This window comes from Myxine glutinosa, chromosome 6, assembly GCF_964187855.1.
Source record: "Myxine glutinosa chromosome 6, kmMyxGlut1.1, whole genome shotgun sequence".
Lineage (NCBI taxonomy): Eukaryota > Metazoa > Chordata > Myxini > Myxiniformes > Myxinidae > Myxine > Myxine glutinosa.
In genome coordinates, this window is record NC_136266.1 from 73,952,769 (window position 1) to 73,979,484 (window position 26,716).

General features: G+C 41.2%; 1 protein-coding gene across 1 annotated transcript in view; it reads right to left on the reverse strand.

Annotated features, from left to right (window-relative positions):
* The window catches only part of LOC137429979 (histone-lysine N-methyltransferase 2C), a 304,487-nt gene that overhangs the window by 16,046 nt on the left and 261,725 nt on the right, over positions 1 to 26,716 (reverse strand). The window contains exons 43-53 of the mRNA XM_068120407.2: positions 25,898 to 26,101; positions 24,008 to 24,172; positions 23,750 to 23,864; positions 13,672 to 13,813; positions 6,754 to 6,920; positions 6,491 to 6,612; positions 6,141 to 6,285; positions 5,859 to 6,010; positions 5,456 to 5,563; positions 937 to 2,347; positions 650 to 786 (exon numbers count right to left, since the gene is read on the reverse strand). Coding sequence (XP_067976508.2) covers positions 650 to 786; positions 937 to 2,347; positions 5,456 to 5,563; positions 5,859 to 6,010; positions 6,141 to 6,285; positions 6,491 to 6,612; positions 6,754 to 6,920; positions 13,672 to 13,813; positions 23,750 to 23,864; positions 24,008 to 24,172; positions 25,898 to 26,101 — 2,868 coding nt within the window. The remainder of the gene's footprint in view (positions 1 to 649; positions 787 to 936; positions 2,348 to 5,455; positions 5,564 to 5,858; positions 6,011 to 6,140; positions 6,286 to 6,490; positions 6,613 to 6,753; positions 6,921 to 13,671; positions 13,814 to 23,749; positions 23,865 to 24,007; positions 24,173 to 25,897; positions 26,102 to 26,716) is intronic.

Below are 26,716 nucleotides of genomic sequence, written 5' to 3' on the forward strand. Positions count from 1 at the left end.
CTCACATTCCATTTCCACCATTACAAAACTGCTTTTCTTACTGATCATGTTTTTGAAAGGTTTTGCACAAACCTGGTAGAGAGGATGGTTAGACATGAAGGCAAAATAAACTAGAGCGAAGTCGATGGTACGCCATTGTAAATCCCCACGCTTTCCACCGAAAGCAAATTTGAAAGATGGCAAAATGTTCCACCAGGAAATGACCAAATATAAAATTTTGAGTGAAGATTTTCTCCCCCATTTTGACCCGTGTGACCCTTAGTACCCACCCCCTGGGATATAAACCAATTACATATTCCATGCATCTCCCAATGTTGATTGCACATACAAAGTTTCATTTTAAAATGTTTAAATGTGCCTGTAATTGCATTTTTGGTATTTGACCTTTTGTTTGGGGCTCGACAAAACGTCATACGGCTCTTGCACCTTAGTGTCATGCAGTGATCATAACTACCACGTTTGGTAAATTTCTGCACAACCGTTTAGAAGTAGATAGCGTGACAGATAAACGGACGAACGGACGAATGGACAGACAGACAGACAGACGAAGCCAATTACAATACCCCCCTGTTTTCTTTTTTTCAAAAACGTGGGGATAATAAAGCAGGACAACAAAATGGGTGAGCATCAAAAGAGGTGAGCATCATACCGACTCTGTGATGCGTAACACAGCCTGCACAGTGAGGCCAAACATTTCCTCCCCACGCAGATATTCAGGGAACAGCTGCAGCATGTCTGCCTCTTTACGCAACCTCACAATTGGCTCCAACACCTTATCCCAGACACCTGTAAACAGCAGCAAGTAAATTAAAGGCAATTGAGAGGGAGGGGAGAGATAAAAGGGTTGTGACCCACAGTGGAGGTGCAAATTTGAAAATGCTAATGAATGTGTAGGATTTGAACTGGAGATACCTTACTATAAGCTTTAGGGCTCACCTTGTACTGATGAATCTGAGAGCACAAGGTCCTCATGACCCTGTTCGATGACTCGAATGCTGAAAAATGGCCGCCCATCGTTTTCAGAGATACTGCACATGTAGCGACAGCGCTTGTTCGTGTAACGGATACTCCAGTAGAGACGGGTCGATTGGTATGACACAGGGTAGAGTGCAGTGTGGCTGTGGAACACTGAGGAAGCAACCTGCTGGGGTAGTAGCTGACCCACAGAACGGAAGAGCAGGCTACCCACACGAAACGTGCCCCCGCTGAGCGGCCCTCGCTGGATGAGACCTGCGAGCTGCCGTACCTCATCGCGTTGAACGTACACTCGCCGAAATACGGCGAAGCAGCAGTGCTCTTGCTCGCAAGGCATGCGTGGCTTGTGCATGGGGCACAACACGGTCTTGTCCTTGAAAAACATACACCGTGCACGCACAGCACAACAGAAGTGGTAAATGTTGAGGCAGCGAGGACGGTTGCAACCAGTCGTTGCTCCGGGGCGCGTGCAGGCCACACACTTAGTAGCTAACCCACGGCGCCTTGCCCCTTCAACATTAATGAGTGCGCCGGCTTGCGTCTCATAAACTTCAGATGACCAAAGGGCACAGTTCAAGTGTACCCACATATCCAGGTCAATGTTGAGGAGACGAGCAGGTCCATCAGTTTGCCCATCACCAATGGAGTGACAGAATGAGCAGCAACGGGTATCTGTTGGAATTGGGTCTGGGCGGAGAGATGTGCCCAGCTTCCTCATGAGCTCCTCCATTTCATCCTCTGTCGGTGGGAGGTAACCTTTGGCACACCCAAGCAATGTCAACTCCAAGCGCCACTTCTTCCAGCGAACGCCTTTCCAACGTTTGCAGGCCGGAGTCTGTGCTATCAGCACAGAAGATGGTGGATGGATGGGAGGCGAGTCATAGTGCAATTTGGATCTCACCAACACCTGTTTGCCACTGTCCATCATTTTGTTAAGACTGCCTGGTTGCTGCTGCGTATGATTAAACTTTGTGGTAAGCATGGTCGGTTTAGCAGCTTCCACCTCATCTAATGCTGATTCAGCCTTCCTACTCCGTTTGTCCCCATCAACGGCAGCTAATGGCAAAGAGAGAGAATTTCTCATTCCGCCTTGAGAGAATGTTCGGATTGAGATTTTGGGTTCTGGATAAACAGGCAACGTTCGAACATCTAAGCACATCTCGCCACACTTGTACAGTTGGTTTCCTCCCTGGAAAGAAGGTGAGGCTTGTATAGAAGGCTGTGGATGGGAGGATGCCAGAGGCAGCCCAGGCTGGGAAGATCGAACAAAATTCGGTTGAAACCTGAGGGAAGTGTTTGGCCCATCAAAGGCTTGAGATGGTGGGCCTGGTCCTCTGTTCTCAGGTGCTTCTTCTTTCCGCATCGGATTGTCCTTCACATTAACAATTTTCAATCATGGGAAGGGAAGAGGAAGAAAGAAATTGCCAGTTGACAGGTCGAATATTCTCCAAATTGATTGAAAAACACAAGTTCACATATACCATGCCCTCCATAAGTATTGGAACAGTGAAGTAAAATTTGTTATTATTTCTATATATGTACTCAATAAATTTGGATTGAAGATGAAAAGATGATCAAAAGAATGAAGATTGAAGATCTTCAAAAGGATTGAAGATCAAAAGAATGATCCCGGTGTGTACCCCGGTTTAGAATAGGTACACCGTATCCCTGCGCATTGTAAGAGGCGACTAAGGGTTGGCGTCAGGAAGGGCATCCGGCCATAAAAACATTGCCTCAAACAGGGAACCATGATTGTCATGGGGCCGGCAAGGCTAACCCCCGCTTTAGCGGGGAAAATGGCCTTAAAACGATCATTCATTCATTCGTTCATCAAAAGATGAATACGAGGCAAGAGTACAGAAGGTCAGCTTTTATTTATTGGTATTTCTTTGTATATATGTTTTACCATTGCAGAACAACAGCACTTTTTATGTTCAGTCCCCTTATTTAAGGTAAGCATAAGTATTGGGGCAAATGACTGGCAGGTGTATCTTGTTGGATCGATCGTTCACACATAAAACAGCTGTGAATGTCTCGTCTTGGTTTTAGCCTTTGCTTTTGCCTTTAGTCAGAAGGCAAAAATAAACATGAAGACCAGAGAACTGTCTATGAAAGAAAAGCAAGCAATTTGGAAACTGAAAAAAAACAGAAGAATTAAATTCGAACCATAGCACAAAAATTGGGCATAGCAAATACAACAATTTGGAGTATCTTGAAAAAGAAAGAAATCACTATTGTCCTGAGGAAAAGACAATGGCCAGTTCAGCCAAGGAAAACAATGACGGTTGATGGAAAAATTTATCAGAGCTGTGAAGAAAAACCCTAAAACAACTGTCAGTGACATCACCAACAACCTCCAGAGTGTTATTGATGATGTAACTAATGGTGGCAGCAGCAGAATGAATTCAGAAGTACACAGAAACATTTTGTCTGCGTATGTACAAGAAAATGCCTCCAAACTCATTGGGGAGAACTTCACCATGCATCAAGAACACGACCCGAAACACAACGCCAACGCAACCAAGGAGTTCATCGGGGGGAAAAGTGAAAGGTTTTAGACTGGCTAAGTCAATCTCCTGATTTAAATCCAATGGAGCATGCATTCCACTTGCTGGAAAGGAGACTAAAGTCAGAACCCCCCCAAAACAAACAACAACTGAAAATAGCTACAGTAAAGGCTTGGTACACAAGCATCTCAAAGGCTGATACCAAGAGTTTGGTGATGCTGATGGGTCACATGCTCAATGCCATTATTGCATGAAAAGGAATACACAACCAAATACCAACTATTAATACTACTTTAATTTATTTGAAGTTCATTTGTTCCAATACATATGCTCACCTAAAATGGGGGGTGGGGGTGCTTTTAATAGCATTAAAAGTGCTATTGTTCTAATGGGTGTTGCAAAATAAATGATACTTTTTTCCCCTAAGATGAAATGAAGTTTCAATCGGATGACAATCCAGCCAAAGGCTTTATTTCATTCAAAAATTAAAAACTCACATTTAATACGCATCAATATGTCCACCATTAGCTTCAGAAACCATTTGAAGTCGACTTTTAAAAGATTTCAGCAAAGACACGAACACTAGTCACAAATATGACGGAGACAACACGCAGGCAATGTGCGCGACACGCCATGATGACGCACGCAAATTTTGAATTAAAAAAATCGCGGACATGTGGTCAATACAATCTGGGGGGAAAAAGTATCATTTATTTTGCAACATGTGGTCAATACAATCTAGGGGGGAAAAGTATCATTTATTTTGCAACATGTGGTCAATACAATCTAGGGGGAAAAAGTATCATTTATTTTGCAACATGTGGTCAATACAATCTGGGGGGAAAAAGTATCATTTATTTTGCAACATGTGGTCAATACAATCTGGGGGGAAAAAGTATCATTTATTTTGCAACATGTGGTCAATACAATCTGGGGGGAAAAAGTATCATTTATTTTGCAACATGTGGTCAATACAATCTGGGGGGAAAAAGTATCATTTATTTTGCAACATGTGGTCAATACAATCTAGGGGGAAAAAGTATCATTTATTTTGCAACATGTGGTCAATACAATCTAGGGGGAAAAAGTATCATTTATTTTGCAACATGTGGTCAATACAATCTGGGGGGAAAAAGTATCATTTATTTTGCAACATGTGGTCAATACAATCTGGGGGGAAAAAGTATCATTTATTTTGCAACACCCTATACAATGTAAAACATATGTGCATAGAAATACCAAGCAATAAAAGTTGACCTTTTTTTACTCTTGTCTCACATTCATCTTTTGATCTCAAATTCAAATTTATTGAGTATATAGCAATGGTAACAAATTTGACATCACTGTTCCAATACTTATGGAGGACAGTCCGTGTGTGTGTGTGTGTCTATTTATATATATGTGTGTATATATATATATATATATATATATATATATATATATATATATATATATATATATATACATACACACACACAATGCATTCAGAAAGTATTCAGACCCCTTCACTTTTTTCACATTTTGTTATGTTGCAGCCTTATGCTGAAATCGTTTAAATTCATTTTTTCCCTCATCAATCTACACTCAATACCCCATAATAACAAAGAGAAAACCGGATTTTAGAAAGTTTTGCAAATGTATTAAAAAGAAAAAACTGAAATATCACTGACATAAGTATTTAGACCCTTTGCTATGACACTTGAAATTTAGCTCAGCTGCCTCCCATTTCTCTTGATCATCTTTGAGATGTTTCTACACCTTGATTGGAGTCCACCTGTGGTAAATTCAATTGATTAGACATGATTTTGAAAGGCACACACCTGTCTATACATGGGCACACACCTGTCTATCTATATACCTGTCATCAAAAGTACCTGTCTAATTTCTACAGGGATTACAATAACATATCAGGGCCTTATTTTAGGTCAGCTTGAAAGAACTCAGAAAGATGCTCATTACTCCTAAAACTTTACCTTTGATTGAGCAAATGAGGTCTGCAAAGAAATTTTGTACTGTTCTCGGCAATTGACGCTGCAGAACACCAGGTCCTGTCCACTGACTTGTGGAACTTCACTTATGCCCTGCACACATCAAAAGTACATTTTACTGAAAAGGCAAAACATTTTATTCACATGAGAGCTACTCTAGGGTCCATCCATCAATCTCTGTGGGAGGTCTGGGAGGTCCATCATGGGGTAAACAGAAACACAGATGCTTTATGATAGACAGTTCAAGATTGAGAGGTCATCTTGGAGAAAATCTTGCCACTCAGCAATGTAATTGTGTCACCTTCATGCAAACTAGAGGACGTGAGTTTGAGCACACTGTTTCTTGCCCAAGGTTCACTCACTGGACTCCTTTAGGTCACAGACTAACCTGTGGGTGACCAAGCAGCTCCTGTACACCAATGGACACCACGGGTCCAAGCACCACCACGTTGCACTTGCGGCACCATTGGCGCCTGGCCTGTGATGCTCCTGCAGCTCTGGGAGCTCGTGTTCCTGGCACGCCGGGCAAAGATAAGCCACCTGTTACACAAATTGCAAATGAACAAATGCTCACTTCATGTAAAAGATATCTTGTTATTCAGCAAGCTCAAGCTTGAAAGAACAATCATTATTTTGCATAGTGATTAGCAGAAATGCAGCAAGCACTCACCATGATGGGCCTGCTCCTTGTCAGGATGCAGCTGGCCAAGCAAAGGGTGCATCAGCACTGCTTCCGGTCCCTCTCGAACCTCATAGCTGTTGGGCACCTTGGTATGAAGCAGATCAGCAATGGCTGACACCACATGACCAATGTCCTGTAACATGGGTATTTAGGATAAAATTGTATGTATTCACTGCTAGCAAAACAAGATTGATAAGTGACAACATATAGAGGTCAACAGGTCATGTTCAAGCCAATCTCATAAAGACCAGAAAAAAAAGCAGGAGTCATGGTTTTGTGGTTTAATATACAGGTCAGGAATGGACTTTGATTACTCAATTAATTTAAACATTGCTGACCTCTGAGGCACTGTTGGAGAGTGTGAGGGTTACGGACACCTGCTCAGAGGCATCGCTTTTCACTGGTTGAATGGGCTGGTTCATTGGGCAGGGGCTACCTGCTTGCTGGGATCCACTTGGTGCTGAAAAAATATACATCCATTTATTGGAAGCAATGGCAATGACAAATAAGTAATCAATTGATATGGATAAAGAAACGACTTTTGCATCAAGTTAGTCGAGTAGCCTGATGGCAACAAGGAATCCACGACTCAAGGACAGACCTGAGCTAGTTAAGGGAAGCAGTGGGATGACAGGGGATAGAGCAGGCTCCAGATGCAGGTCCTCAAGCCTGGGATACCGCGGTGTCTCACTGCCCAGAACGCTCTCCGGGGAAGAGGAGAAGATGAAACTATCAGGAGAGTCTCTATCATCTGGGGACTCATGTGGCCTGCAAATATATTCCACAAAATAGCGCTGCAACGTTCTGGTTGTGTTGGAGAGTTAGAGTACAACAGTCGTACCAAATTAACCTTTGTTTTCAGAAAAGAACAAGAATCAAAGGTCCTCAAAGGTCCAAAAATTATCATAATCCTTTGAAGATACCCACGTTGCTTTGCAAGCATTTGAGGTGATCTGTAATATTGGGCTAAATTGGTAGCCTTTTGGTGATGCTACTGGAGTAGCATCCCAGAGGATTCAGGCTCAAATTTGTCTGAAGAAAGGAATATAGATTTGGATGCCGATATATTCCAGGGGAGATCAATGAATTCCCATATCACATTTGGATTGGTATATCCAAATATCAAAAACCCAGCTGGCTCATGAATGAGATTCAAGGAGGTGGTAAGTCTGTCTACCCTACATGGTCTAGTGTACACATGACACAAATCCAGAAATAAATAGTACGAGTACATGAAGAAAACTTGGGATTGGGTACCAAAGTATTATCTATGAAAAGACAGCACCAGCTGAAACTCTCTCAAACCGAACAAAAGCAAATAAACACGATATTTAAGAAGGGGCAAAGTCTTCTCTTCCACATTGAAGCGAGCAAAGGCCATACTTTTTACGGCGTAGCCCATTGGGCAAAGCCATCTAGAACAGTGTTTGTTCGCCCGTATGTATCAATGTCCCCTCAAATGTATACCAATCAGAGCTGAGAATCTGGTCACATGATAGGGTGATGTGATTACGTCTGATGTCATTACGGCGGTACGGTGGCTGACTCTCCACACGCCTCCATTTTGATTTATATGCCATTCATGCTGAACATATCGTCAAATCCATCATATCACAATCACCATGCTCTACCTTTACGCTTTTCATTCAGTGTGAAACACAAACAAACAGATTGTTAAAATGACCATCAAATATCGAAAGTATAGACGTTACGGGTCTTCCAACAATACGGTACATATAAGCCTTAGGCGTTATTGCCTCACCTTCGGACCTGTTCGGACCTCTTCGGACAAATTAAGCCCAGGTTTCTTAATACAGTAGTGTATCGTTTCAGTAGTATTGTTTTCGTATTAAAAAAAATATATATATATATATACATAGTAAATATCACCATAACACCCCAATGTCATGAATAAAAAGTTGAAGCGGTGTATGGTTCATGAATCATGATGAGCGGTGTTGGGCATTAATATTAATAACCGCAGTATTAACGGAGAATAAAAGGAAGGAATTAGCCATGGTCTTTTAATGGTAACATCATTTTCTAACTAATTATAACGTAACGTGAATATTATAGTAAATCTAATCGTAACACGAATCCCTTCATAGTGACTGCAAACACACTGGAAGTTAAAATATATCTTCTTCCTCATATTTAAGTAGCGGCAGTTTTGTGCCCATTACGTCATTACGTTTATGATGTCATTACGACTGCTAACAACACCAACCGACATTTTCATTTTTGAGTACACCCGCTCACTACAAGAGCTGCAGGAGCTGCAGGAAGTGTCATTCCTCTTTGGGGTATATAGATTACAGTCGATCTATGGTTGCGTCTCAAGAACATTTGGTGTGTGTTCATTTATCAAATTTCTTGTGGAGAGATCGCCAAGTGGTTTAAGCATTCGAGCAAGCACTCCATTCAAAACCATTAAGGAACGGCTGGCTTGGCAAGCACTAGCTAGCTGCTTGGTAAATGAGCACACCTCCAACCCTTGTGGGGTTTATGGATTACAGTAGATCTTCCCTCAGTTCTGCAAGTAAAACTTACCTCACGGATGTCGGGATTCCTCCAAATTTATTTGTTTAATGTTATAAGCAGCATTAGCGACTGTTTAAAAAGCTAATCATATGTGTTTGTGGTTTATAATATTTTACACGCCCGGCTAAGCCGTTGTTAGACTTTTGGTCTTGTTTTGTATACATTGTCGATTCTCGTATAAAATCGAACACAGAACATATAATAAAGGGAGCAGGAGACAAGATGGTGCAAGAGGGGGAAACACAACAACAGTGGGGAACAGGGACATCGGGAGATCCGTGGTAGAGAGAGGGCTGGGGCAGGGTACACGTGATAAACAAGATGGACTGCAAGGGATTTCAGGAAAGAAAACGGGGGATCTGAAGGAGGTGGGTTTTGGGTGGATTAAAGCAAGTTGAAAAGATCAGGGTTTGGATGGAAAAGATAAGAGATGCTGGTGAACAGCTCTTTTAAAGACCTCAAGGGAGGAGTGGGATTGAAGAGTGTGTGTTTGTTCCGATGGCGGGAAAAAAAGAGGAATGAAAGAGTGAAGGTGAGCAATGATTCTTGATTTTGGCAGTTTGACCAAAGCGGGTTGCTGGCAGACCTTGAGCGTCTTGCAGAAATATTTGGGGGGACAAAGCACAGACAGAGCAGGGGGTGCAAGACCTGAGAGGAGTTGGCAGAAGACAGAAAGACCACCGACCTGCCTGTGATGAGAAAGTGAAAGACCCTCAGAATCAGCTTTGTCGAGGGAGATACCAATGATCCTAAAGGCCTTGGTTTCCAGTGTGAAGCCGAGCTAGGTGTGAAGTAGGAGCACCAGCCCAGTGGGGACAGCAGTGCTCCATGAAACTGTGGATGAAAGCTTTTATATGGTTAAGGGCTCAGGTTTGCCAAGGAAGGACTTGCATGATGGAGGATGCCCAGTCGGCGACTGGCTTTGGAGGCTATCTTGGAAATGTGTCTTTCCCAGGAAAGATCATGGCTGATAGTGAGACCCTAATGCTTAAGTGACTGAACTTATTTGAGAGGATTGTTGAGAAAGTAGATGGGATTGTTTCCAGATGGTCCTGTCGGAGAGACATAGTTAGAGTGTGAGATTTGTCAGGATCATGTCTCTAGCGTGTGACAAACTAGTTTTTATCCAGGTCGGCAGAGAGTGAAGAGTTTGCTGTCTGCCGATCTGAGGGATGAGATGGAGCGGAAGAGGGTGGAGTCATCAGCAAAGTGATAGAGGATTTTCCAGAGAGTCAGAAAGGTCAATGATGAATTTTAGAAAAAGCACAGAAACTCCAGCCTGAAAAGGAAAAGGAAATGAGAGCATTTCATTGAGAGCCACACGTTGAATACAACAGGAGAAGAAGTCCACGAGCCATGAGTGGAGATTGCCCTGGATACCATAAGAAGAGAGTTTGGTGAGCTGTGCTGATGCCAGATGGTATCGAAAACACTCGAGATATGTCAAAGGAGACAGCTCTGATATAATGTCTGGCATTGAGGACCTCCATCCATTGTTGAGAAAGCAGAAGCAGTATGTCCAAGGGAGAGTGACCTGGTCTGAATCCAAATTGATGATTAGAGATCAAGCCATTGGAGAAGAGGAAGGATTTAATATCAGAAGCGATGATGGATTCCATGACCTTGCTGATTTATGGGGAGCAGGCTGATTGGTCTGTTCTTGAAAGGATCTGTTGTTGCACCTTTTTGTTTAAAGCAGTAACGTTGGCTGATTTCCAAGCAGATGTCAGATGACCTTGAGCAAATGAGAGAGTGAGTGGAACAGAGAGTGTGAGATAGAGCAGCAGAGCAGGTTTTAACGACATGTGGGCTGATGCCGTCAGGTCCGTTTGCAAATCAGTCGATGTTTGACAGCAACTTCGCCACCTTCTTGGGAGATAAGGACACAGAGTCCAGGAGCAGCTGGGTGCCACTGGGTAAGGAGGGCACAAAAAGCGATTGGATTCGGACACAATATTTTGAAGTAAACGCAGTTGAGGCATTCAGCCATTTCACGGGCAGTGCCAGCAATGGAGGCATTTGAGGTAAGGTCGGGGATGGAGTGGGATCATACACCAGAAACAGATTTGACCAGATGCCACCAGGATTTGGAGGAGGGTGACAGTTTGAGAAGTTCTGTCTTGAGATTAGAAAGATGTTGTTTCCTGGCTCTCTTGAGGGTACACACGCTTTTTCCGAGATTTGAGGAAGGAAATGAGATTGCCTTCAGTTGTATTTGACTTCCGTGAGGTGAAGGCAAGTTGTTTCAGGGCAACTACCACACTACAGGCCTCAGTGTACCATGTGTGGGAGGAAGGGTATGACAGCTGAAGAGAGAGGAGATAAATCTGTGCATGAGAGAGAGCAAAATTTATTTGGAAGAATTCGCAGGATAAGTTGATGTCAGACAGCACAAATGGGAGACCAGTCTAGAACTTTGATGGCTGTTTGAAGTCACTGTCAGTCGGCCTAAATGAAATGCCCGACTCGTCGGTGCTGAGGCCGCTCTCTGAGAACGGCCAGAGAGATATCCACTTTAACAAGCAGATGATAATATGAACCGATTGGTGCAGAAGAAGAACAGCAGACATTTGCAGGGAAGTTAGTCATGACCAAATCCAGAAGAGATGATGTACCATTGACTGAGATCCGGGTCGGGAAGTTGGCAGATTGTGTCAGTCCCAATGAGTCGCAGAAGTCCTTTGCTGAGGTGCCATGGCAGGTGCGAAAGGTACCCACACCCAGCAAGCTGGCATGATGACAATTAAAATCGCAACATATAACGAGGAAAGTTTTAACTTTCGTAAAGAGACTGCTGGCTATGGGCTGTCAACACGACATCAATAAAACCCTGAGCTAACAGGATGGCCTAAAGGTACGCACATTCACCTCTAAGCTGTCTAGCCTGGGTTAACATTCCAACCCAGCTATAAACTGTCATCCTGGTTTTGCAGGCGGGGTTATTCATCAGTGTCCCTCGGATGGATGTTAAACGGGCGTCCCATCTGCCAAAATTTGTTGGTGGATGGTAAAGATCCCACGGTGTCCTTCACGAAGAGTAGTCATCAGCATCATGAACAAATTCCAAATGACTGCTCTAACCAGGAGAGGGCAATGCATCAGCAGCCCAGCCATGCCCTCAGCCAATGCTCTGACGCTATGAGGATGTGATTCTAAATACACAAAATATGACCTCAAGGAACAAGGTGAGAATTTTTTGGGATGGGATATATCGGTGAGATAAAAAGTGGGGTAAACAGGTTATGAATCAGTGAGTTAAACAGTGGGGTATTTGCACCATTGCAGTAAAAAGGGTGCGGTGTTTGAAAGATAAAAAAGGGGAAATCATAATAAGTGAGGTAAACAGGGTGGGATAAAATATGAGATTGAATATGAATATATATATGAATGAATGATCTTTTTAAGGCCATTTTCCCTGCTAGAGCGGGGGTTAGCCTTGCGGGCCCCATGACAATCATGGTTCCCTGTTTGAGGCAATGTTTTTATGGCCGGATGCCCTTCCTGACGCCAACCCTTGGTCGCCCTTACGATGCGCAGGGATACGGTGTACCTATTCTAAATCAGGGTACTCACCGTGATCATTCATCCCAGCAAGCTGGTACTCAATTTGCTGACCTCGGAAGGATGACAGGCTGAGTCAATCCCCCTGGCGTTAATTCAGCGATCGACCGGGATTCGAACCCAGGATCCTAGGATCCCAAGCCGGCACCCTAACCGCTAAGCCAACACCAGGCTATATACTGTATATATATATTTATATTTTATCCAGGTCGGCAGAGACACAGGTTATGTCAACTAGGGCATGCCCGTACTATATATAAGCTAGGACGTGCCCGTACGTCGGTGCCCGTTCCTTGCCAAAAAAAAAAAAAAAAAAAATTTGTGTAGGGGTGTGTGTGTGTAAACATCCTAGGGCGTGCCCGTACGTGGGTGCAAAAAAACATGCGTGCAAACAACAACAACAAAAAAAAACTTTGAAACCACGTGGCAGTAACGACCACAGAACCCCCCCCCCCCCCTCTATTTACATGAATGGTTTGGTCCATTCGCAACGACCACAGAACCCCCCCCTCTATTTACATGCAATGGTTTGGTCCATTCGCAACGCCAAAGCGAACGGCGAACGGCTAAATCGCCATAGCTCGGTAAGTACGTGTCCGATTAATTTCAAACCTTGAAATGGCACATCCTCGGGTCCCCAGCAATATACCTGGCAAGTTTAAAGTATATCGGACCCGTGGTTGTCGAGAAACAGCGGTCACAGACAAACAAACAAACGTACAAACGTACAAACGTACAAACGTACAAACAAACACACAGAGATTACTGGAATTATAGATAGATATATATATATATATACTGGCTATATATCGTATTACACCAGGCTATATACTGTATGTATATATATACATATATATATATATATATATATATATATATAAATATATATATATATATATATATATATATATATATGTAATAATCATAATAATAAATATATAATATACAGCATGAGAAGGATAATAAATATATGATAAAAAATATATAAATATAAATATGATAGACAAATATGATAAATATGGTGGGATATAATTTTAAAATTTGAGTGGAGTAAGAGGGTCCTTTTGTATAAGAGAACAAAGAAGTCTGATCGTTTTATAATAAAGTTAATAAAGCATCACAAACAGTGATCAATGAATTCCCATTATGAGTGAACTAATACTTCACGATAGCTCTCAAATGAGGAGGTTTCATAAATAGTATATCAAAAGGTGGTAATAGCAATGTTTTTAATGAATTTGTATGTTCCCAAGTGAAAAACCTCCACATCCCTCAGCTGGCGAAGCACTTTTTAAACAATAAATGTAAAAACAAATAAATAAATACCACCAACAAGAAGTTACTTGGTAATTGCAAAAATATAACAAACAGCATCCCATTGGGAAGATGAAGATTGTGGTGAGCACAAAAACCACACCTGCCCTCTTCCTGGCCATTGTGCGGTGGAGTGGGAAGTGACTCGGGAACGTCCACTGCTCGCGGACCTTGAGGAGCCAACCCAGGGAAGACGTCTCCTGCTGGAAAGGGCAAGGGGGCATGCCGGCCTTCCAGCCCCTTGCCTGCAAGGGATAGTTATGAGAACAGACATCGTCTGGATGGAACATTACAAAAAAAAAATACTGAGGAGCTTTGGAATAAGTATCGACGTTACTCGTATACCACCAAGGTTATGTCAACCTCACTTAGTAATCAGATTGACATTTCATCTTGACAAGTTGTAGAGACATTTTAAGGACGATCAAAAGAAATTGGATGCATCTGAGCTCAATTTGGAGTGTCATAGCAAAGGGGTTGAAAACTTAATGACTCAAGACATTCCAGCTTTTCATTTTCAAATATTTTGGAAGAATAAAACATAAAAAACCCACTTTGACAATATGGGGTATGTGTAGATCAGTGACCAAAAAATAAATTTTAATGGAATCCATTTTAAATTGTAACACAACAAAATGTGAAAAAGTCAAGATGCGTGAATACTTTCTGAAGGCACTGTACCTCCCTTACAAACCTCTGGATAAGTTAATTAGTTTAAAAGTTTTGAACCTCACGATCTTTCTTCGGCAAATCGTGTCAGAGATGATCTTCAAAGCGAGCCATCTATTGGGCATCCTTCTTCATGGCAAGTCTTTATTTGGTAAATCTGAGCTTCTAACAATCTACAAGGACTTCATCCACAGCTCAATTGAGAAGTACTCTCTCAACTTTTGGCTGACACCCCTGCCTTGCACCTTTCATGTATTGGTGCATTGGAGACCTATGCCCTCAATATCATTTGTTTATCTCACAATGAAGATTAATCTCTGAGCCTGTTGCTCCAGAATCATAGACAGGTTGGTGGTCTCAATCTTCCACCGCCCGCCTCTTTCTGGCCTTGCACCCTCTGCCCTTTTTGTGCTCTGTTCTGTCAGCATCGCATGTCTGTTGAAACTCCCAAAACCCAGACTCTGCTCATCTCCACTCATTTGCCTGTCCTTTTGCCCCACCTGTGGAATGAACTTCCTCAGTCTGTTCAATCCCATTATTCCTTCCAGGAATTTAAGATGGCTGTTCACTACATTCTCGGACATAGGTGAAACTGCAGAAGTTAAAAAACAGGAAAGTACTCCTCTGTCGGATGTCTGGGGGAATGCTCCAGAAATTTTTGAAAATTTGATGTCGTTAAATATGCATTTTGGGGGTGATCTGGTCCAAATTGTAACAAAAAAACTATGCAAATAAAAAAGTGATATTTGGGGAAAATTATTAATTTCACCTGAACATACATTGGTGGGAAGCTTATTTTCAGTTAGTACAGCATTTTATTGTTAAGAAAGAAATTAATTCTGACGATCACATTATTACAATTCGGTGGATGTGTGGAGTATCGTTGAGAGAGATGAAGACAAATGATGAATTGCAAAAGATGATGGGAATAGAGCCTGTGATGGATGCTGTGAAGAGGAACAGTTTGAGATGGTTTGGTCATGTGTTGAGGAAGGATGAAAGTGCCTGGTTGAGAAGAGTGATGGAAATGAATGTAGAAGGAAGTAGAGGACGGGGACGACCGAGAAAGATTTGGCTAAAGATGGTCGAAGAAGAAATGCGGGCAAGGGGGTTAAACAAGGGGAGATGCAGAAAATAGGGCAAAATGGAGAAGATTGTCATGGGGACCGCAAGGCTAACCCCCACTCTTGCAGGGAAAATGGCCTTAAAATGCCTGTTGTTGTTATCACATTAATACCTTTTCAGGGACTTTTGATACGCAAGTCGGCCCGTTGGTCCAAATTTTCATTTGTCTTCACGGTTTTTTAGCCTGCCTACCTGCTGTAGTGCATAGGCATTAGCTTACCTTACAGCAAATCCAGACAAGTATGGGCCAGGGCAAGCGGTTAAACGTTCGTTATTATTATTGTCAAATGATACGACTTTTTATTGTGATACGAAATGATACGAAATGAATTATTTTTGTTGTTAATATTATTAGTATTAACTAGGGCGTGCCCGCACGTACGTGCATGCAAAAAAGCATGCGTGCAAACAACAACAACAAAAAAAAACTTTGAAACCACGTGGCAGTAACGACCACAGAACCCCCCCCCCCTCTATTTACATGAAATGGTTTGGTCCATTCGCAACGACCACAGAACCCCCCCCTCTATTTACATGAAATGGTTTGGTCCATTCGCAAAGCCAAAGCGAACGGCTTGCGAGTACGGTGACCATACCTTGGGAACCACTTGTCCGATTAATTTCAAACGTTGAAAAGGCACATCCTCGGGTCCCCAGCAATATACCTGGCAAGTTTCAAGTATATCGGACCGGTAGTTGTCGAGAAACAGCGGTCGCATACATACATACATACATACATACAGACAGACAGACAGACACACACACACACACAGAGATTACTGGAATTATAGATAGATTAAAAAATGCTTTGTTACAATGTTATCATTGTTTTTGTTATTTATTTTGTAATTGGAATGCCATGCTGAGGAAGGACCTATAAAGTTTCCCTGGAGACGTTAACATGGTGTGTGTGTCTGTGAATGTGTGTGTGTCTGTGTTTAGAAACGTGGGAATTCTTCTGGATTATTGGTAGTTAATTATCCTTATCACTTCAGGAGATCATCAGTATCATTTTGGTGTATCACATTCTACATCAGAAAGTTCCACACGCAAGCACACAAGACACACAATATTTATATGTATGTACAGTCACGTGAAAAAGTAAGTACACCCCATGTAAAGTTTTGACTTTTTCAACATATTTCAACATACAGCTATTTGATCTTCATTTCAACAATATTGATAGATAACGGTGATATAATATAACAAATATCATGAAACATTTGCATTTTGTAGTCCATTGTATAATTTAAATAAACAAAAATGCAAATTTCGCATGTGAAAAAAGTAAGTACACCCTTGGCTCTAATCAGTGGTATTGCCCCCTTTGGCAGAAACAACCTCAAGTAGGCGTTTCTTATAACTGTCTACCAGTCTCTGACATCGACTGGGAGAAATTTTTGCCCACTCCTCCATGCAGAATTCTTTCAGCTGTGCGATGTTTGAGGGGTTTCTTGCATGCACAGCTCGTTTCAAATCCCCCCACAACATCTCGATGGGATTCAGATCCGGGCTTTGACTTGGCCATTCCAGAACCCTCCATTTCTTTCTTTTCAGCCATTCCATGGTGGATTTACTGGTATGTTTAGGGTCATTGTCATGTTGCAAGGTCCACCTTCGGTTGAACTTCAACTTTCCGACAGATGGCCTCACATTATCCTCAAGCACCCTCTGGTACAATGAAGAATTCATAGTGGATTCTATGATGGTGAGCTCCCCAGGCCCTGATGCAGCAAAGCTGCCCCAAACCATAATATTTCCACCACCATGCTTTACAGTTGGTTTCAGGTTCTTGTGGTCAAATGCTGTCTTTGGTTTTTGCCAAACATGTCTTCTGGTACTGTGGCCAAATAGCTCTACCTTTGACTCATCTGTCCAGAGCACATTGTTCCAGAAGTGCTGGTCTTTGCCAAGGTGTTCATTGGCAAACTTTAGTCTTGCCCTGATGTACTTTCTGGACAGCAAAGGTTTCCTCCTGGCACACCTCCCATGTAGATCAAATTTGTGCAGCCTCTTTCTAATGGTAGACTCGTGCACTTTGACATCAACTGTGGCAAGAGCTACCTGTAGGTCCCGTGATGACATTCTGGGGTTCTTAGAGACTTCTTTCAGCATCTTGCGGTCTGCTCTCAGGCTGAACTTTCTGGGGCGGCCTGGCCTGAACAAGTTGTCAGTTGTTTGGAATCTTCTCAATTTGTAGATGATCTTCCGGACAGTCGAATGATTGATTTCAAATTGTTTGGAGATATTTTTAAATCCCTTCCCAGACTCGTAGGCATCTATAACCTTTTTTCTGAAGGCCTCAGAGAGCTCTTTTGATCTAGGCATGGTGACGCCGCACACTTCAACAACAAAGAGCAAATCAAACGAAATGTCTGAGGTTTAAATAAGACAGGTTCCTCCAAGATCCTCTCCAACGATGTTCTAATCATTTGCACCTGAGCTGGTGCACCTGATTCTAATTTTGGGTATTTGAAGTAATGATAAATGTAGGGGTGTACTTACTTTTTCCACATGCGAAATTTGCATTTATGTTTATTTAAATTATACAATGGACTACAAAATGTAAATGTTTCATGATATTTGTTATATTATATCACCTTTATCTATCAATATTGTTGAAATGAAGATCAAATAGCTGTATGTTGAAATATGTTGAAAAAGTCAAAACCTTACATGGGGTGTACTTAATTTTTTACATGACTGTGTACGTACGCACGCACGCACGCATGCACGCACACACACACACACACACACACACACCAGTAGATCCACAACCTCAGTTGCGTCCAGGCAGTCAGTCAACCCATGAATGCAACATCACTTATTCCAACTTTACTCGCAATAGGATTTAATGTGTCATCATATATTTATAACTTTCCTTACACACTCGATAATATGATAATATCATTAAATCATTCACATCTTACCCTTAAATACATCAATCTACCAACCAGCATGACCACACCACCTACCTTTCTATCAAACTGCACTTCGAATGCTCAAACTGTCATTTATAACGGTTTTTTGCATGCTGCCGTATCCTTGCAACCACTGATTCCTAGCAACATTGATTTGTAGTATATTTAATTATTATATTGTACTGTATTTACATAAAGATCTCATGAATAATATTTTTAATATTCGTATTGTATTTTACGAATTCGATTTGGTGCCTTTTTGTGATATTAAAGAAAACTTGTTTTAATCTACCAACTGCAGCCCCCTGTGCTAACATACGTCTGACTAGTTGTTGTAATTTATTGACCAGTTCAGAGCTGTGTGTGGTTGCTCTTACAGTCCTAATTATTTCACCTGCAACCGTACCATAAAATAGCTTTTTGGGAATGTTGCTGTCTAAGAAAGGCATTCGGACAATGTGGAATGGAAATGCATCTCGTTTATCAAATAATTTGGTGTGAAATTTATTATTATGGATGTCAATTTGTAATTCTAAAAAGGAAACTGAAGTGGAAGATTGGTTTTCCTTTTTTAATTCAAGTTCTTTTGGATATATATCATCATGAAGCTGCTCAAATATAAATCCATCATTAATTGCCAACAAATCATCAATGAACCTGAAGATGTTTCCGCATCTTCGTGCAGTTGTTAATTTATTCCTGCACATGTTCTGGACCCAATCAAACTCGTACATGTGCAGAAACAAACTTGCAAAGAAAGGGGCCGGATCTGAACCCATGGGTATGCCCACTGTCTGCTGGAGTATCTTGTTGCCAAATGTAAAGAAACTGTTGTTTAGCAGAAATCGAATACTTTCTTTGAGTTTACTTTTTGAAAAACTGCGTGAATATTGATTATCCTTTACAGACCAGTGTGCTCTGTTTTGATATACATTAATGTATACACTATTACCTCCTGCAAATGCTTTATCTATTGCTCTGTCCAATGCAGTTACCAGCTTGTCATGTGGAATGTTAGTGTACAATGTGGAAAAATCAAAGGTTGAAAGACATTTTGCTTTACCCTTGTTATTAATGTTGTGGACACTGTCGATTACCGGTTTGGAATTGTCAATGATCCAGAATTTCTTAATACCAGAATAAAACTTCACTGTTTCATGGTAGTTTTTTAAGCATTTATAGATTAGTTTCATTGCCACTGTAATACTGCCCGACAAAGGTTTCAAACTACATTCTCTACTTGCGATGATGAACCTCATCTTACAAGGGTGTTTGTGCATTTTTGGGATCCAGTAAATGAATGGTAATTTATGGTGTTTATCCGGAACGAGCAGTCTTCTCACCATTGAGTGATTTGTATGGTGTTGTATCAAGTCTGTTTTGTTATCGTTACTTATTTTGTAGGTCTTTGAAATTCCTGTGTCTAAGCCCAATTCTTCCAAAAGTGTTTGAATGTAGAATGTTTTACATACAAATGCAATATTATTATTTGCTTTGTCAATTGGAAAAATAACATTGTGTTTGAAGCTGCCTTAAGCAATCACGTGTCTCTGGATTGTTTAAAATGCCTTTGGATTATGGATTCGAACTTTTCTTTTCAAATCAACAACTCTCCTTTTCATATGTTTCTGTACCTCCTCCAACCATAAAGCCATTTGTGTGTTTGGTACTTTATGTTTATCAATTTGTTCTTTCATCCATTCACCCAGTCCCATCATTGTAAGTTCCATTGCTTTATTCCAGTTTATTCTTTTATTTTCTCTATAATTTGGTCTTTTTGTAAGTAATGCATGTAATCTTTTATCTTTCACTATTCTGAGATCACCTGTGATGACGTGTTTATGATGTGGATCTTTGAATGCGGAATGTTCACAATTACAATGATGTGTGTTATTTAACCATTCCTCTACATCTATAGATTGTACAGTGTCCTTGTAGTTGAAGATCTTTCCCCAAATTGAATTTCCCAAAGTGTACACAACTCTTGGTCGCTCTCTCTGTTGTATTGTTTCTGGAAGTTTACTCCACACTTCCTTATGTTGAAGTATTTTCTCGATATTTATCATTTCCACCCCTTTGTTATCAAACATAATTGTGATGATATCATTGTCTTTTCTACGATTCACTTTTTTAGGTTTCTCTTTGTACATTTTATGATCAATCATGTCCAGAATTGCTTCCATGTGTTGGATTGGGAGTTCCTCTTGATCGTCCTCTTCCATTAATCTGTTCACAATATATATATATATATTTTTGTATACAAGATCGAGGCTCGTGAAAGAGCGAACATTTATCGCACAGAAAGACAAACCGACAAACCGACACATAACCGACACATAAAACAAATAACATCGGGAGCGGTAGACAAGATGGGGAGAGAGGGGGAAGGACACAAACACAACATTTGAGAGCAGGAACCGAGAGACATGGAGACATCGAGAGATCTGTGGGAGGGAGAGGGCTTTGGGGGGGAGGCATGGGAAAGGGGGTGGGAGAGGCATAAAACATATGGACACTGCCAGGACTACCAGGAAAGAAGTTGGAATTACAAACAAGGTGGATCTGGGGTGAATTAGTGGGGGTAGAAAAGATCAAGGTTTTGGATGGGGGAAGATAAGAGATGGTGGTGAACAGCTGTTTTAAAGACCTGGAGGGAGGAGTGGGATTGAAGGGAGTGTGGGAGTTTGTTCCAGAGGCCAAACCTCTTTCAGTTTTTTTTTTTTTAAAGGTATTGATCTTAATTCTGCTGCTGTTAAGTAATGTGCAGATCTTGGATTTGTTAAGATCTAACCAACCATTCATTTACAATTTGTTGTGGTGTGTCTATAATTGGACATTTATGTCCATAGTTATGTACTCTGTGTCTAAGAGTCTCGTGGTAAGGTGTTAAAAACAGAAGCGATGATGTTTTGTCCATTTTGCTGTGTATATGTGTCATTAATTCTTTCATTGAATCCATAAGGGTAAGCAGTTCTTAATTCTTTAATCCAGAAAAGTTATCTACGCTTACGTAATTGTGTGATTGTTTTATCTTCCATCCCATTCTTTTTTCGGCCATTTCCGCTTATCTTTTCTACAACCTGAACACTGAAGCTCGCATTTTTACAATATTTAGAAGTAAAATGATGGGTAAGTAGTGGACAACCAGTAGTTTTATCTGGGGTTTTCATGCCGCTCCTGTGTGCATTCATTCTTACATTACATCTCTGCATTGTTTCACCAACATATTGCATCGCACATTTACTACAAGTCAATAGGTAAACTATATTTGAGGTTTTACATGTAATTAATTCTTTTGTTTCTTTTAACTTGTAAGATCTAGCCGTTACTGTACAATTAATCATATTGTTTGTGGTAAATATAAGACAAGTTTTGCAATTGCAAATCCCACATTTACGCACTTTGACTTCAGACAAGTGTTCCCCATTGGCTAACTCAGAATGGCCACCTCCTACAGCCTGGATATCTGAGTTAACTACAGCATTACCTTGTCGAGGAACACAAATCCTCTGAGGAGGGTTAGTCCCCAGGGAGGCTAGTTCAGCTGGGGGCTGCCCTGCTTCACCTTTCATTTTGTGTAATTTCATCATTTTCATACTTTGAAATGTAGTTTAACAAACACATTAAAATCACATCAACATAGAAGAAACATTTAAATATATAAGAAACAGTATAGTGGATTTTCCACCAAAAGATAATGACAAATTAGACAAACTGCATTGACAAAATGACAACACACACACCTTATCATATACCCAGGTCGAAAATCCCATTGAAAACCAAGAGGACAAATAACATAAAATCCCATAGGAAATTGGACCAGTAGGATCTACTGGTTTCAAGAAGGAAAGTGAAATACTGGACCAGTAGAAAATACCAATAAAAAACCAGTTACCGTCGGTCAATGGGACCAGTTGGAGAACAATAGAATACCAATATATAAGTGAACAGGATTGAAAATAAGCAATTGACACGTGTGTGAAAATTACATGTCCAGATCGGGAATTGAACCCCCAGCCTCTGGTGAACCATACCAGTGCTTTGTCATCTGTAACATAGCTTTGTCAAGACCATGGCTGTAACTCAATTCTATATGTAACTGTGTGTTTTGCGTTTTTTTGTAACAAAATATAATTAAAGAATTTTGTTTGGTCTATGGGTTTTCAGACCAGTTACCTCGAATGGTTTCTACAGGACCAGTTGAACTTGAAGGTTCCTATTGATTTCGATGGGTTTCAGACAAGTTGCATCTTATGGTTTCTATTGGTTTCACCCGAATCTGAATGGGTTTCTACTGGAAACTCCACTGGTTCATGTAGAAACCAGTACAAACCGTGATTTCCAATAGAGACCCATAGAAATGTTCTACTGGTCTCTTTTGGTTTCTCGGGGAATTTCGACCTGGGTAGATATGAGAAGAAAAAGAAACTTACCTTTGTCAAAGATGGAAACACGGTAGTAAGGGATATCAAAGATGGTAAAATACCACAAATAAATCACAAAACACCACAGATACATGTCACAGATTGAATCCAAAAGTTGCACGACGCCAAAAGAAGCAGAAGCCTCACAGATCACGTGATATTTTCAATGAAAGAATATAGATAGTAAACTCGTAAATTATGCGAAATAAAAATAAAATGCTTAGATTTGTCAAAGGAACCATAGCGCTGATCCGATTTCAAAGATGATAAAATAGTAAGTTGAGAAAAACTCAGGAAGTGAAAAAAAACTCAGGAAGAACTTCGGTATTTCCCATGAAATTCATAGGAGGGAAGGGTGATATGAAACTTCAACAATGGATGCTATTTCCGTATTTACCGACACAGACAGACGTTCTCCTGCCTGGCGGACATCTGATCACCCAAATGTGGTTGGACGCTTTTGGGTAAGATTACTTCGACACGAAGCAACACGGATAAATAATCAATCAGCATATCGGAATAGCACCTCAATTCCCAAAAATCGCGGCATTCTTTCCTGATGATGAAAATAAGGAAACCTCCGTATAGGTTGTTACAAAAATACGAGTGGAAGCAGTTTCACCCATGCATCCTCAGATCATATCCCACCCTAACTTATGATATTTTCTACCCCAATAACCCTCAATCTCCCTCCATCCTCCTTTCCTTTTTCTGTTCCATTATTGCTTCATCCACAATTTCTCGTTTGGATTTCTCGATCATCCACAATTCCCCCCCCCCCCCCCCCTCGTTTAAGCTTGTATTCAGTGTAGGCCTATTCATCTCCTGCATATTCCTCCCCTCCCCCTACTCTCTGATTCTTCCCCGTGCCCCTTCTTCTTCTTCCAAGTATACCTCCACCCACATGTTGGTGTGTTTCCACTCTTTCCACTGTGTGCTTTTTCTGTCTCGTTCCATGTTTTAGCTCCTCCATGAGCCTCAATTTTGCATACAAAAACAGATAAATTTTCACAAGGGAATGAGGGGGTGGAGGGTCTTGTACCTGCCAGCTCCTCAGCTGTGGCAAAACCATTCAGCATCTTCTGGCGAGTCCCAGGTGGTGGAGGTGTTGGTGGAAGAGATGCCGGAGGTGTCGGTGGGTTGCTTAAGTTTGTCTGCTACAAGGTGGAAAGAATGAAATTGTGACCATTGATGTGGAATGAAAGCAAAAGCAAAAAAAAAAAAAAAAAAACCTCAAGAGTCGTGCTGGCAATAGCTGATTGGGATTAATCCCATACAGCAGCGTAATATGTTGGCTCACCTTGAAAATTAGTTCAGAATAATAATCCTGTACACCTTCAAGCACCGCCTTCCCAAAGGTTCCCTTCAGGCGGCTTTCTCCGTTAAGTTGGTGAGAGCCGTATGGAGGAAATAACCCGAGATTGACCTCAATGCTGGGCTCTACCAGAGGCAAGAGTGCCAATTGCTTCAGGAGTAGGGGCATGGGGGATGGGGATGACATATGGGGTTGGGGTGGGGGGTGGGGGGAAATGATTAGCGCTAAGACTGTATACAGTATGTCTGCGTGAAGAGGTGATTGTAAAAAAAAGAAAAAGAAAAAGTGTTGCTTAAAACATTACCAATGTGGAGTTTCAACAGTGTGGATTTAATATAAACCGAAACTATATTTACGTCTGCCACCGAAGGTGGATGGGGGTTATGTTTTCACCCCTGTTTGTTTGATTGTTATAATGAAAAAATTTTTTTTTTTTTTGGAAAATGTCTGATTGATTGACGATTGTCAATGATTGTCTGTCTCATTTGTATGAATGTTTGTCCGCGAGTGTGATAACTCGCGAATGCCTTCAGCCATCTTCGTCAACCTTTACAAGAGGATTCCGAAGGACAAAAGTGAGGCTGTCATTGTTTTTTGACTATACAGGCCAAAGGTCATGGTGATAGCGACAATTTTCGTTATACCTGTCAGGCTACCTCCCACCTGATGCCTTTTTGTTTGTATGTATGTTTGTTCTGCCAAAAATTGAAAATTTTCGTCAAATGTCAGTCTGTCTCATTTCTATGTATGTTTGTCTGTGAGTATAACTTGCGAACCCTTTCAGCTATCTTCGTCAAACTTTACTAGAGGATTCCGAAGGAAAGAAGTGAGGCTGTCAATGTGATTTGACTATATATATATATATATATATATATATATATATATATATATATGTCAAAGGTCAAGGTGGCAGTGACATCATTTGCATAAAACACATTTTTGGCTCTATCTCTCTTAATATCTGGTGCGGAAAGACATGGTGGTCAGCAAGGAAAATTGAAAATTTGAGGATAAATCCATTTCATTGATATAAATCGTTCCTGAGCCACTGGTGGGAAAGACATTGTCAAAATGACAAACAATGTTCGAAGGTAAAGGTTCTCTTGATTTTTGACATACCTGTCAGGCTATCGCCTGATGCCTTCTCGTTTGTCTGTTTATTTGTGAACAGGAGTCTCAAAAAGTTGGAGACGGATTTAGACGAAATTTGGTGGAGAGGTTGGGTATGTCACACGGACGAAAAGATTAGAGTTTGGTGAAAATACAGATCTGGCACTGAGATTTTAAAAAGTGATTCTTCACCATTAAAAGGGCAAAAAATGGTATATAGCACAATATATCAAAAAACTGTACATGGATTCAGTTGAAACTTGGTGTTCAGGTTGGGTGTGGGATAAGGAAAAATTGCTTCAATTTTGGTGAAGATTCGAATCTGGATCCAGATCATATAATTTTTTTAAGTGGTTCTTCACCATTGAGTGATAGGGCTAAAACTGATATATAGCAGGATATCTCAAAAAGTTTGAGATGGATTCGGATGAAACTTGGTGGACAGGTTGGGTGTGTGACGAGGACGAATTGATTCAATGTTGGTGAAGATCCGAATCCGGATCCAGATACGTTGGCTTTTTAAATTATTAATTGATTCTTCACCATTGAGTGACAGGGCCAAAAACGATATATAGCATGATATTTCAAACAATTGTGGATGACGTATGACAAAACTAGGTGGATGAGCTGGTTAGGTGATAATAACAAGCTGATTAGATTTTGGTTCAGGACAGGATCCAAATCCAACCTATACGTAGGATATAAAACATAAACTGTTCAGCCTGGCAGAGGCATGCACTCTAACGAGTGATATTCTAATCTCACCTGTTTCAATTGGGACATCAAGGCATCTGTGCTTCCATAAGATTTCCATTTAACGTCTTCGTCCTTCTTTCTCTTCTTCCGGGGCAATCCCTTGCCCGTTCCTTTCTGGCCCTTGCGCTGTCTATGTTCCGGTTCAGCTTCAGGCTCAGGTATTTTCTCTCCTTCCAACTTTCCATCCCACGAGTTGCTTCCTCCTCCTTGACACTTAATGGCAAAGGACAATAAAGGCACAACTGAAAGCGTCACAGAACGGTTCTTTGTCTTTGTTTTTGCATGGCACGTCTGTCAGCGAAACTCATATTTCATGAACTAGAAACACATGCTCCCTCCAGGAGCAGCCTGGGGGAGGCGAAGGGGAGATGGGTGGGAGGGGGGATGGCGGGGCAAATATATTTTGTGCCGTGGCTAATAATACCCCCATCTGCAGCAGGGGGTCAGCAAACCACCTGCACTGTGGCACATGTACAGGCGAAAATTGTAAGTAATCTCCCCCCCCCTTCCACGTGAGGGGGGGACGGACGGGTATTTATTTCCTTAATTTTTGCCCATGTACCACTACCTCGTATGCAAAATCTGGTGGAGATTGGCCCTATTTCTTTCTATGGTTTTTCAGATGTGAACACACATATGCACACATGGTGAGAATTGTCTTAGTTAATGCAAGCAAGAGCACCCATCCCCAATGACAGGAACAGTTTAAGTTAATCTATCATTATAAATTATTTCATAGACTTTAAGAAGGTTAATTGTGTTGTACTCCTGGTTTCACTCAGAGCCAAAGTTCTGAACTACATATACCACCCACCGCAAAATGGTGGT